Source organism: Nerophis ophidion, linkage group LG08 (genome assembly GCF_033978795.1).
Source record: "Nerophis ophidion isolate RoL-2023_Sa linkage group LG08, RoL_Noph_v1.0, whole genome shotgun sequence".
Lineage (NCBI taxonomy): Eukaryota > Metazoa > Chordata > Actinopteri > Syngnathiformes > Syngnathidae > Nerophis > Nerophis ophidion.
Window position 1 is genome coordinate 40,717,961 of NC_084618.1, and position 14,205 is coordinate 40,732,165.

The window sequence follows — 14,205 nt, forward strand, 5'->3', positions numbered from 1 at the left end:
CAGCTTCTGCTTTGTTTTAGCAATCAAAAATATTTATTTTTTTGCTATCCTTCTTTGTGGGGACATTGTTGATTGTCATGTCATGTACATTGTGGACGCCGTGTTTGCTCCACAGTAAGTCTTTGCTGTTGTCCAGCATTTTATTTTTGTTTACTTTGTAGCCATTTAGGTTTTAGTTTTGTTCTACATAACCTCTCCTAAACTTCAATGCATTTTCTTAGGGTCAATCTCCTTTTGTTTATTTTTTGTTTAAGCATTAGATACGACGACAAACCCTTGTCATTTTACCGGTTGTCACCTATTGATATGGAAGAGTATTACACGGTTACACTGCCAAGCTTTAGAATTAGCACCTTCAAGTCTGGGTCCATGGTTCTAGCCTGGGAAAGGGTGGAGTGCCATCTCCAAGTTGGGGAGGAGATCTTGCCCCAAGTGGAGGATTTCAAGTACTTAAGAGTCTTGCTCACGAGTGGGGGGAGAGTGGATCGTGAGATCGACAGGCGGATTGGTGCGGCGTCTTCAATAATGCGGACGCTGTATCGATCCATTGTGGTGAAGAAGGAGCTAAGTCGGAAGGCAAAGCTCTGAATTTACCGGTCGATCTACGTTCTCATCCTCGCCTATGGTCTTGAGCTTTGGGTTATGACCGAAAGAACAAGATCACGGGTACAAGCGGCCGAAATGAGCTTCTTTCGCCGGGTGGCGGGGCTCTCCTTTAGAGATAGGGTGAGAAGCTCTGCCATCAGGGAGGAACTCAAAGTAAAGTCGCTGCTCCTCCACATCGAGAGGAGCCAGAAGAGGTGGTTCGGGCATCTGGTCAGGATGCCACCAAAACGCCTCCCTAGGGTTTGGGGCACGTCCAACCGGTAAGAGGCCACGGGGAAGACCCAGGACACATTGGGAAAACTATGCCTCCCGGCGGGCTTGGGAACGCCTCGGGATCCCCCGGGAGGAGCTGGACGAAATGGGCTTCCCTGCTAGGCTGCTGCCCCCGCCACCCGACCTCGGATAAGCGGAAGAAAATGGATTGATGGATGTATATATATATATATAGATGTATATATATATATATATATATATATATATATATATATATATATATATATATATATATATATATATATATTTATATATATATGTATGTATATATATATATATATATATGTATCGATAGCAAAGAAATAGCGTGTGTGCCTGACTACTTCCTGATGTAGCCTGACTCTGATGCGAAAAGATCAGATTTGAAGCACAACGGAGCATTTACCCTGCCAAAAAAAAAATCCATTCCGTGTCACTTAAGGGGGAAACAAATCTGATTTGGTGTGCAGTGTAAATGAGAACTAAATAGCTAGATGAAAGGTAAGTTGTGACAGCCAAAAATTAAATGGATTGGAGGGAGTACAGTAGGTAAGGGATTGTTACTGCCCCATTCCTGGGTGGATCTCATGTGAGAAGATGAGGGTGAGTTCATAATTTGGTAATGCAGCCTGCCGAAAATGATGGAAAGCACTCTATATAGCAGCAGACGCTGTGGTCAAAGTTGAAATTGCAAAACACGTTTTAGCATATTCAACCCTCTACTGCCATCTGGTAGCTTAAGTGGAGACTGCACCCCCCCAATTTGTCATATTTCATGTATCAGGTAAACCACAACGAATGGGACGGTATGAAACCCTTTCCTAATGTACACCATGTGTGAAAATGGCCGTTATTATGTTGCTCGGTTGTTGTCTGATAATGCAAAGAGACGGCGATGATGGCGTTGCGTGCAGATGTCAAGAGTTGCGTGGCTATATTTAGATATTGTGTGTCGCTGCATTGCACTGCTGCTGTACGATGGCGAAGAAAGAGGCAAGAAACAATCACACCTCCAACGTAGCGCTTCTGATTTGTCCGGCTTTTTTTAAGTTGTTGGTTTTCTGAGCTTTTTCTTTGTTTTGTCGGCTGGAATAGAAACAATTGGAGCCATCTTCCAGTGGGGGATTTAGATAAGCGAGCCCTGAAGATTTAAAGTCTTGCCTTGGTGGTCCGTGTTTGTTGTTCACAAGTAGGTCAAACAGGAGGGGGATCGGTCTTCTTAAAAAGTTATCGGCCATTTAGCCCCAAAAAGTAAAAAAGTAAGACAGATAAGAACGAGGGGTAAAAAGTGCAATGATTGAAGCATGAAAGGGGAAAAGAAAGGAAAATTGTGTGGCGGCAGTAGAGAGGAAAGAGGGAGAGGTAATTTTCTAAATGGGTAGCTGTTGCCAGGTGATTTATTGATGATATGACAGCTGTAATGCGACTATAACAGCGGTACAAACGCTGAGGGAGCGTCGGAGGTTCAACATGGGGGAAAGGGAACGTGAGTGGTGTGTCGTCACAGCATGGCCTCACATTTCTGCCACCTTTTCCTTTTCTCACCATGAAGATGATGGCTCACATGTGCGCCACTTAAGCACGGTTATTAAATCAGGCGTTCACTTAAGTGGAGCAAAGGAGGATTCAAAGTGCTTATGTGCAGAAAAGAAATGTACAGCCATGAGTGCAACATAGGAAGAAAAAAAACAAACTGTCATTTAAGTAAAAAAGTAATTGAAGTGCACTAACTCGTTAAGCCAAATTGCAGTAATTGCTGCTTTTTTATAATTGTTTTAAACTTTCCATAGGGGTAATAACCTGTTATTATTCACAATTAATCGAAGTTCAATTGTGAGGCATTTGACAGAAAGAAAACTATAATTTGGCAGCACTGATTTCAAAGTATAATCACCTCATGTTATTATACACAATTCTCCCGTCCAAAGGCAAAACCCAGTAACTCAATGTAGGTCAAAACTGAGCTGATAATAATTTTGGAGTTCCTAGGTGATATGCTTTGCATTAGTGTATGCGATAAATGTAATTTGTTCCGTAAGTAAGCTGTTACGCGCATGGCAGGACCTAGCAACTACCACATAACCGCGTAGATACAACAGAAAAACCTAGTATCTCAAGGGACCAATCGGAGCTTCTTTGTCAGTTGCCTTATTGTCTTTAATGAGACATTTGCACGAATGGGGGCCGACGGTCAACTTGATTATGTGATATTATGGCACGAAGGGATATTTGGAAGAATGGCCCAGGACGTCGCAAGCACGTTCATTAAATGTATTGTTCTTGATTCTTCCCCTTGCATACTCTTTTGGGCAGATAACTGTGGGTCTTGCCCAATGTGCAAACGCAGAATGGGCCCCTCCCGAGATTGTGATAAAATATCTGGAGAAAGGGCACACGTTCATGAGAGCAGATTCAATCCGTGGCTCAATCGGCAAGAAAATGAAAGCTCAAGAAAACATCTATACGTTTGATGACTTTGTAGATCTTTGTAAGACAGCATCAAGGTATATTGGTTTTCCTTTGTTTTCTCAAAATCAGCTAGAAGTGAGTTACTAGGTTTTGCCTTTGGACAGGAGTATTGCTGATGCATTGTATTATTTGATTTTGTACTTTATGTACAAATTGATGGTTGATTATCTTGCTTTGAAATCATAAGTAGGGAAGTGAAGTGAAATGTATTTATATAGCGCTTTTCTCTAGTGACTCAAAGTGCTTTTCCATCATGAAACCCATTATTTAAGTTACATTTAAACCAGTGAGGGTGGCACCGAGAGCAGGTGGGTGATCTGTCTTGCTCAAGGACACAACAGTTTGTGACTGAGACGGCCGAAGTGGGGATGGAACCTAGAACCCTGAAGTTGCATGCACTGCCGCTCTACCAACCAAGCCAAGCCACCCAAAGGGAAGGTGACAAGCAAATATTTAAAAATTTAGTTTCATCTTTACAAAAACATTTTTGGAATACAGTATGTAATATGCAGCACGGTGGAAGAGGGGTTAGAGCATCTGCCTCACAATACGAAGGTCCTGAGTAGTACTGAGTTCATTCCCGGGCCCGGGATCTTTCTGTGTGGAGTTTGCATGTTCTCCCCGTGAATGCATGGGTTCCCTCCGGGTACTCCGGCTTCCTCCCACCTCCAAAGACATGCACCTGAGGATAGGTTGATTGGCAACACTAAATTGGCCCTAGTGTGTGAATGTGAGTGTGAATGTTGTCTGTTTGTGTTGGCCCTGTGATGAGGTGGAGACTTGTCCAGGGTGTAAACCGCCTTCCGCCCGATTGTAGCTGAAATAGGCACCAGCTCCTCCCGCGACCCCAAAAGGAATAAGCGGTAGAAAATGGATGGATGGAATATGTAGTATGGTATTTGTCATTTTTAGATAATAATAAAGTTTGAAAGATATGTGTAAAAGGCTCTAATGGGTGGGTTCCTCTGGGACCGACAGAATCCTCGTGAGCCCGAGTCCAGGGTTCAACAAGATTGTATTTTATGTTTTATGTTCAGCAATGTATTCGGGCTGTCTCGCTCGCAGCCTCCTGCTCGCTTGTGTGTGTCTGCTTCTTCCCCCTCTCATGGCCTCAGATGCTGCTGATAAAGGAGACAGGTGATTAGACAACCAGCCTCGGCTGGGCAATCACTCACCTGTCAGCTTGGGCTTCAAAGCCAGGACATACACACTCCCTTGCGCACGAGGCGCGCCAACCACGCCCCCCTCCACAATATGTTATATTAATAAACAAATATAAGAGGGAAAGATAAGAAAAAAGGCGTTATTCATTGAGAGAGGAAAAGTGTATGGAGAAAAAAGTGTATTAAAGAGGAATTATATTATTGTTAAAAAGTGTATTAAAGAGGAATTATATTATTATTAAAAAGTGTATTAAAGAGGTATTATATTATTGTTAAAAAGCGTATAAAAGAGGAATTATATTATTGTTAAAAAGTGTATTAAAGAGAAATATTGTTGTTATAATATACTTTAAAAAATAAAATAGAATTATGTAATTTATTGACACACATTTTTCCCAGGCTTATGCGGGCCATAAAATATGATGGCCGGATCTGACCCCCCGGGATTTGAGTTTGACACCTGTGAACTACTCTTACGTCCCTTTTGGTTAGTAATCCGACAACAAATCTGTTCCAGACGAACAAAATAATGAAAACAAAAAGGGCACTTCATGAAAGTGGCTAATAAAATACATACATTACGATTTAACAAGTTCTTTCTTGAATTCAACAGTTTTTCTCACATTCTGTATCCAAGTACTGATATGGTTATTTATTTTGTTGTTGTACTTTACAAATAAGCACCAAAACTGTCAGCCACATGCAGGATTCTTTGTTTAGGAACTACAGTCCGCCGGATGATACACGGGCCAACGTGATAGTTTATATGGAATGTTTTGGTTGTACAATAACCAATAAACAATTTTTTCTAACGCAGACAGACCACTTTTACACTCACATTCAGACACTAGGGCCAATTTACTGTTTCCAATCAGCCTATCCCCAGGTGCATGTCTTTGGAGGGGAGAGGAAGCCGAACTACTCTGAGAGTACCCACACATTCACAGGGAGAACTTGCAAACTCCACACAGAAACTAGGACCGTGTTGCTGTGAGGCACCAGGGCAAACCACTTCCCACCGTGCTGCCATAAATCTACGTCTCCTATTGAAATTAATTGAAATCAATTGAATCGGTGCTTGGCCCCCTCAGAACTGCACCATTTTAACATGTGACATGCCTTTTTAAAAGAGAAACAAACTTTAAGAAAATAAACATTTGTATAAAAAACAATACAATAGAATGTTTTAAAATTTTAACAACTACACTAGTTTTATGAAATAATGAAATAATATACAGCATATACTTTGGAAAGTGTACTTCTACGGTATCTTCTAACAGTTGTTTTTTGGTCAAACACGCCATCAGCAGTTTTTTTTATATATTTTCACGGATAAATGTTGACCATCTAGATAATATTTTCTCATTTTTGGCTGGCGTTAAACTCATTTTGCTTCAGTATGGTATAGACCAGCAGTGATACACTCAAATTGCTTTGCCAAGTTGATGACATGCTCTGTCTTTGCTTATTTCCTTCTTTAATTAAAATGTAAAATTAAAGTGCCAATGATTGTCACACACATACTAGGTGTGGCAAAATTATTCTCTGCATTTGACCCATCACCCTTGATCACTTCCTGGGAGGTGAGGGGAGCAGTGGGGAGCAGCGGTGGCCGCGCCCGGGAATCATTTTTGGTTATTTAACCCCCAATTCCAACCATCGATGCTGAGGGGCAAACAGGGAGGTAATGGGTCCCATTTTTATAGTCTTTGGTATGACTCGGCCGGGTTTTGAACTCACAACCTACCGATTCAGGGAATATGATCTGTTTTTCTCAGCACTGTCCTTGACACTCACTTTCTTCCTTTCCATGGTAGGAAAAACAAAGTTATGCCAATTTCTAGCTATAAACTAATGCTAGCGAGTAAGACCGGATGTTTTGGGCAGACTTAACGATGTCCACTGTGACAGTTGGCGGGCATACTTGTGACTCCTATTTTGCTAAGAACTTAAGCATAATTAGCTTGTCATGATCCGCTGCCTGGATCATGTTTTATTCTGGTTTTGTTCCGTGTTTGTATCGTATTCTGTTGGTATTTGACTTCTTTAGTTCCTGGTGGCACTTCCTGTTTGTTCTGTTGCCATAGTCACGCATTAGTGTCACCTGCCGCTTGTTTTTGATGTGCACCTGCCTCGTGATTACCACCTTTTTTTAAGCCTGCCTTTTCTGTTCATTCGATCTCGTTGTCTAGTTTCTGTTCCATGCAACAGGTGATGACGCTGATTCCCGACTCTGATAAAACTGTTTTTGTACATGCTAGCTTCCGCGCTATGCTTTGTGTTTTCTAGCTCCCTTGCTAGCTCTTTGTTTTGCCTTTTTATGCCGAGTGCAAGTTTTCTGTTCTTAGTCTGTTGTTTAGTGTAAATAAATCATTATTTCCTACCTTACGCTGTGTCCAAATCCGACTGCATCAATGAGAGAACGCACCCGCATCACCACAATGCCAGCGAACTGTCACATAGCTAAGAGACAGTTGTCGTCTCAAAACACTCTTAAATCAAGATACCAATGTACAGGAAAACTACTCACCCCTAAAACTGTATTTACTAATCTCAATTGATTACTCGACTTTAACTGCATCTTTTTTTCTTAGCCGAGTGTGGCTCGTCAGTCATGAACAACGAAGGCATCATGCTGTCCCCCAACTACCCGATGAACTATGACAACAACCACGAGTGCATCTACAGCATACAGGTGACCCAAATCGAATTTATGTCCAACTAACAGAATACTAGAATCCATCTAATCGACATGTCAGAGTTTATTAAGGGCAAATTGTCTTTCAAAGAATCTGTGTGACATATTTTTTTTCTGTTGCAAACATTAACTGCACTCTATTGTGCAGTATTATTACAAATAATTGCAGGCCTGAACTATTAAGCTGTCATTTATCCTGGTTTGCACATTTGTACATTTCTGCCAGCACAACTATGCTAATACTGTACAGTTATATATAGCGATTATGTATGCTGTATAACCTGATTTGAATAATAAGAAAACTTTAGAGTAGAAGATTTTCTGATGTTACAGCATGTCAGGTGTTTTTTTTTGTGTGTGCGCAAATTAGCTATTAATATAAAGAATTAGCCTACTCGCCCCCCCTACTCTCCACTGTGACTAGAAATAGTATGATTTGTTTAAAACATTGTTATAACTATTCCGCGGCATAACCTCGTTAGTTTATTAACATTAAAGGAAACAACGCACCCATCTTTCCTTGTCTCCCACCGTGGTTACAGTGAAGCCAAGTGCTACATACAATTCATCCTATTTTGGTGCGGCAAACGACGTCTCACACACACACACAAATACACACAATGAGGCATTTGAGAATGACCGTGTTACAGGTGGCTCAGAAAAAAAACACTTTTTGGACATATGAGCAGGACCTGAAGTTAACTTTTTTGGCCACCAGCCACTGTGGCAGGTGGATTTTGAAATCCACCTGCCACAGTGGTTTTTTTACCAGCCAAAATTTTCTGTGCCTTAAATAAAGGTGAACGACTCAGAAAATGCATAAGAATGGTTTTTGAACTTGTACAGAATACACATAAAAGTGCTGTCGAGTTATTAACCAACTTAATCTCAATAATGACTAGACCTACATAATGACTTACAACTGTATCGGACCTGGTGTGGCAGGCATTTAGAATACAAAACAACAGAAATACAAACAGCCAATCATCTCATTGATGGTCTCATTTATTAAGTTAACACCCAACTGTAATCCATTCCACTGTAGTGTCATTACATATCCATGTTCTAATTTCTTTGGAATTTTATATTAACAATATATATTACATTTATATGAAAAGACTATTTTTAAGATTGCACATATTATAAAAGCTTATGTTGCTTTTCAAAACTATTTTGACTGAATAACATCTAGATAAACAACAACAATAACAATCATAATAATTAACAAACAAAACTATATTACACTGTAATGTCAAAGTCAAGCAACAATTGAAAAATCCTGTCACAGAGCATTGACTGCGGGCTCTGAGTCCTCAAAAGAGGAGGAGGAGCAGACACTCCCTTCTGCTTCCTCCACCACTGCAGCAGCTACTGCTGCCTCTAACTTTAAGTTTTTTGTCCCGATTACAAATGTGTTTGATTTCGCTTTCTCCGAGCCATACATACGGCAATCCTGACAGTACATCTCTTCTGTTGTGACGTCGTAAATCAGCCAGTCGCGAACCTTGCTATCCCCGCTTACTTTCCACTTGGTATTAAAACGTCGTTTTTTTTTGTTTTTTTTGTAATCGTCCTCCTCGTCCTCCTTTTGTTGGCCTGTTAAAGCCGGCGCCGGCCTCTTCACGGCAGCGATATACCGCCACATTTTGGTTTTAAAATCTAAGAAAATGGCGCGGGGGCTTGCTTAGAACACACAACACACATAGGCTACCTGATTGATCAACAAAACACAACACCTGCTCGGTGTTGTGTTGTCTTTCTGGCTACCCGTCAATGTGGCAGGTAGATTGACAGTTTCATCCGCCAATCACAAAAGTTACCTGCATTTGGCGTTTGGGCGGGTGCAGATTTCATGCCCTGCATATGTGTAACAGAAGTCATAAAGTGTAGTGGTGCGATAGTATGTTGTGCAAACCTTACCTCCCAATGCCTTAAGAGCAGTGCTGAACAATGACTTGACAGACTGTGGCTTTTAGCTCATTGGCTCATATTCTTCTTAACTCCCAGCTGAGATTTGTGGTCGTGGGTTCCAGTGCGGACTGTGCAAAATGACCAACGTCACATATACCAAGCATATACAGTATTTCATTGAATAACTGCATTGCATGGCCTGACTTTAACAATAAAAGAATATTTATAAAAACATGAGAAGTGATAGCTATAAATAATCTGACTAAACAGTCATGAGAGTTAGCTGCCAAGTTAAGCTCGCTGCTTCGACAATATCAATTCTAGTTTAGACTTTTTTAAAGTCCATCCATCCATCCATCTTATCCGAGGTCGGGTCGCGGGGGCAGCAGCCTGAGCAGGGAAGCCCAGACTTTCTTCTCCCCAGCCACTTAGTCCAGCTCTACCCGGGTGATCCCGAGGCGTTCCCAGGCCAGCCAAAAGACATAGTCTTCCCAACGTGTCCTGGGTCTTCCTCGTGGCCTCCTACCGGTTGGACGTGCCCTAAACACCTCCCTAGGGAGGCGTTCGGGTGGCATCCTGACAAGATTCCCGAACCACCTCATCTGGCTCATTTTGATGTGGAGAAGCAGCGGCTTTACTTTGAGCTCCCCCCGGATGACAGAGCTTCTCACCCTATCTCTAAAGGAGAGCCCGGCCACCCGGCGGAGGAAACCAATTTCGGCCGCTTGTACCCGTGATCTTGTTCTTTCAGTCATAACTCAAAGCTCATGACCATAGGTGAGGATGGGAACGTAGATCGACCGGTAAATTGGGAGCTTTGCCTTCCGGCTCAGCTGCTTCTTCACCACAATGGATCGATACAGCGTCCGCATTACTGGAGACGGCGCACCGATCCGCCTGTCGATCTCACGATCCACTCTTCCCTTACTCGTGAACAAAACTTCTTGGATACTTGAACTCGTCCACTTGGGGCAGGGTCTCCTCCCCAACCCGGAGATGGCACTACACCCTTTCCCGGGCGAGAACCATGGACTCGGACTTGGAGGTGGTAATTCTCATCCCGGTCGCTTCACACTCTGCTGCAAACCGATTCAGTGAGAGCTGAAGATCCTGGCCGGATGAAGCCATCAAGACCACATCATCTGCAAAAAGCTGTATATGGCTTATTTGCTCAACTTAAAAAAAAATGTGACCAGAAACATTGTTACACGTTTGTAGTATCTGGTAGGCTACATAAAAACTTGTTCTCCAATTAGTGGAAGATTACATTTCATGGGGCCAAGCAGGCTGCCAGTCTTGTAAACAGTGGTACATCATGTGGGAAGGTAATTAAATGTAACATGCACATGAGGAAAACATTCATTTCACTAAAGCAAGGCTTTGTATATATGTCAATGATATGCCGAGCCTGGGCAGTTCTCATTAGGAAAAGTCACAATGCTTAACCAATTAGTGATGGGATCAGCAGTTCTTTTGACTGTATTGCATCACTAGAATCAGTTCCTTAAATTGATCTGTTCAAAAAATTTGTTCACCAAATCACTTCTGCAGCAGCAGTTCTGTGTGCAGGTCAGCGAATCATTAGTCAGTCAGTAACAGCCTCCCCAGTGTCCCCAGTGTCCCCAGTGTCCCCAGTGTCGCAAGTGTCAGTTCGCGAACGACACAAGCCCTCAGCACCCAATGACTGAACGAGATCCTCAATGTGACATCCTCCTCCGCGACACAGTCAGTTCTCTGTGTCAGTAGGTTCGCGAGTCCTGAGAGCGAGACGTTGTCGTTCACTGAGTGATCCATGTCGTTAATCCGCGGTGAACAAATCGTTTGCTCAGTCCGTCCCCCCAACCCCATGATGAGTAGCTGGCTGCGTCGAGGGTTCAGTGAGTCACAGAATGTGCCAGTTCTACTCATACCGGCATGGTCGCGGCGGAGCTCAACTAAACTGAGAAAGGAACGAATCAGTTCATGAAGTGATTCGGTTCAGTACGTTCACTCAAAAGATGTGTTTGTTCGAACGAATCATTCGCGAACGACACAACACTATAGCTAATGTTAAACGTTAGGTAGGACTTTAGCCAGATGGTTAGGGAACACTTACACATGCGAACATGTCTTTCCATGGGCCTGACAAAGTCAGTTTGGGTACCATGAACTCAAAGTCCAGAGATGACATAATTTCGGGCTGTAAGAACTAGTTGCCAGGTCAGACCCTCCTCACAGGTACGGACTGTAGCACATGTACTAGAAATGCGCGGTTTGCGGTCTCATCCGCGGATAAACCGCGGGTCGGGCGGGTGACATGACGAAAAAATAGATTTGAAATAGATTTTAAATAGATTCGGGAGGGTGGCGGTTGAACCATTTGGAAATATATGATATACATGGTTCAGAGATCGGTAACTTTTACCGTTCAAAGAGCCATTTTGGACCCGTGTCACAAAGCGAAGAAGACATTAGTAGACATAACTATTCTCAAGTATGTCTGCCGGCAGTCACCCAGTTAATAAATATTAGGGCGTGCTATGAAGCCTTTGCCTTTGACGCCTTCTATAACATGTACAATATACATGCAAGTCCAGCAATATGTTGTGTGTGGCTTCCATTGACCCACGCACATGACTGCAAGGGATACTGGGTGATACAGAGCACACTGACGGTTGTGATATGAACAACTTTAACACTCCTACAAATATGCGCCACATTGTGAACCCACACAAAAAATAATGACAAACACATTTCGGGAGAACATCCTCACAGTAACACAACATAAACGCAACATAACAAATACCCAGAATCCTTTGCATCCATGACACACCCTGACTATATTATACACCCCACTAGCAGCAAACCGGTTCTGATAAAGTGTTGGTTCGGGTGGGTGGCGGGTGGATGACGACTTTAGTGATGCGGTAGCGGATGATATCATTGCATATCCGCGCATCTCTAAAATGTACTAACGGCTCGCTTGACTAATAAAGTATTTGTTCAATGATTCATCACCGTCATGTGCCTTGAAAGTCCTTTTATTCGGAGTGAAGGTTGGCAAGACCAGAGGTTCATCACGACATGTTGTTTTATGCAACTTTACCCACTAGCAATCATTTATTTGTACTCGTCGTACAGGATGCTAAAAAACAGGGTTAGCTTTCTCAACATGGATATTGTTTCTATTATCAAAACTTAACACTTGACCTTCGCCTAACAGGTGCAGGCTGGGAAAGGCATCAACATCTCAGCTCGGACTTTTCATCTGGCCCAGGGAGACATACTGAAGGTATGGATGGACACCAGCTGGACGGACTTTGCCTTCATTAGGACATACTTTGAATAAAAAATGTTTTTTTTGTTTTTTTTTTAATCAGATTCACGACGGGAAAGACAACACAGCTCACGTTTTGGGAGCGTTCACGGGCACCTCCATGCTGGGTTTGACACTGATATCGACCTCAAACCACCTGTGGCTGGAGTTTTACAGCGATGGCGAGGTCACAGGGGAAGGATTTAAACTCGTCTACTCCAGTAAGTTCACATTGGTTACGTAAATATAACCATCATGTACACCGCATCATGAGTTAATTATCACTGGTGATGGGCATAAGGAAGATTAATAACCGTTTATTGTCCGGGATTGTAGATTCATCGCAACCTGGGTAAGTGATGCAAAAAGGAGTGTTTCAGTCCTACGTAGGCCCCTTCAACACTACGGTTATCCAAATAAATCCAACCTAACCTTATCCTTGTCCACACACACACACAATGGTCATTTGTAACCCTCTTCCCCTCTTCCGTCAGCCGGCGCAACGTAACCGAATACACATGCGCGAAAAATGCACACGTCAAAGTCACCTCCAGTGTTGCTTTGTGTGCAAGTTCTTAAATAAAAAAATGTAACTTAACTGAACAGTATCCAGTGTTGTGGTATTTCAATTAACTGGAATCCAGTGTGCTGTGGCGCCCTATTGTAGTGAATCACACCTGAGCCATCATAAATTAATCAAATCTTTTTTTGACACATGAAAGTAAACAATGTGATAAAGAACATTTGATATCAATCAAACTAAGGATTTAGATATCTGGTCAGGACACTCCTCACTCTTTTGCCTTCACCTTCTTTGTCCAATCGTTTTTGGTGACTTTGTATACTCTGGACCGAGACGTTGAGTTCATGACATACCAAAATGGATGCATGGATGATACAGCAGAGGATTGGGAGAATGTCATGTGGTCAGATGAAACCAAAATAGAACTTTTTGGTATAAACTCAACTCGTCGTGTTTGGAGGAAGAAGAATACTGAGTTGCATCCCAAGAACACCACACCTACTGTAAAGCATGGGGGTGGAAACATCATGCTTTGGAGCTGTTTTTTTTTTGCTAAGGGGACAGGACGATTGATCCGTGTTAAGGAAAGAATGAATGGTGCCATGTATCGTGAGATTTTGAGCCAAAACCTCCTTCCATCAGTGAGACCTATAAATGGTTGACCAAATAATTATTTTCCACCATAATTTACACATAAATTCTTTAAAATTCCGAAAATTCCTGGATTTTTTTTTTCACATTCTGTCTCTCACAGTTGAAGTGTACCTTTGATGAAAATTACTGACCTCTGTCATCCTTTTAAGTGGGAGAACTTGCAAAATCGGTGGCTGACTAAATACTTTTTTGCCCCACTGTACATGGCGGACAATATCTGATAGTCTGCTTTGCCAGTCCAAATGCATTCGATATTTTCCGTAGTCTTCCCTCGTCGGCCAGGTATTATAAAGCACACGTTACCTTTTTTATAACATTCACAGGAGCTCGCATTGTCGTTGTCTCTCCTTCGACAAATGGACAACGTTTTCGGTAAGTAGCATCATGGCTGTCCTGGACATTCAAAAGTTCTCTTGCCGTCTGAGATGTGTTGTTTCCGAATTAGCGGCAATAGCTTTCTCTTAAGGTATTCATGTGTGATTTCCACAAGCATCTGTACAGATGGAAGGAGAAACACGGCATGTCCGGATGACTCGCCTTCATATTTCCAGTGGTTAGCTGCGAGTTACAAAACCGCTTTATTATGAAACTAGCTATGGCACGTTCTTTCTGATGTCACTTCCTGTGTTGGGCG

At 42.4% G+C, this 14,205-nt stretch overlaps 1 protein-coding gene across 1 annotated transcript in view; it reads left to right on the forward strand.

Annotated features, from left to right (window-relative positions):
• The window catches only part of csmd3b (CUB and Sushi multiple domains 3b), an 815,905-nt gene that overhangs the window by 660,599 nt on the left and 141,101 nt on the right, over positions 1 to 14,205 (forward strand). Inside the window, exons 22-24 of the mRNA XM_061908578.1 lie at positions 7,085 to 7,185; positions 12,302 to 12,370; positions 12,459 to 12,615. Coding sequence (XP_061764562.1) covers positions 7,085 to 7,185; positions 12,302 to 12,370; positions 12,459 to 12,615 — 327 coding nt within the window. The remainder of the gene's footprint in view (positions 1 to 7,084; positions 7,186 to 12,301; positions 12,371 to 12,458; positions 12,616 to 14,205) is intronic.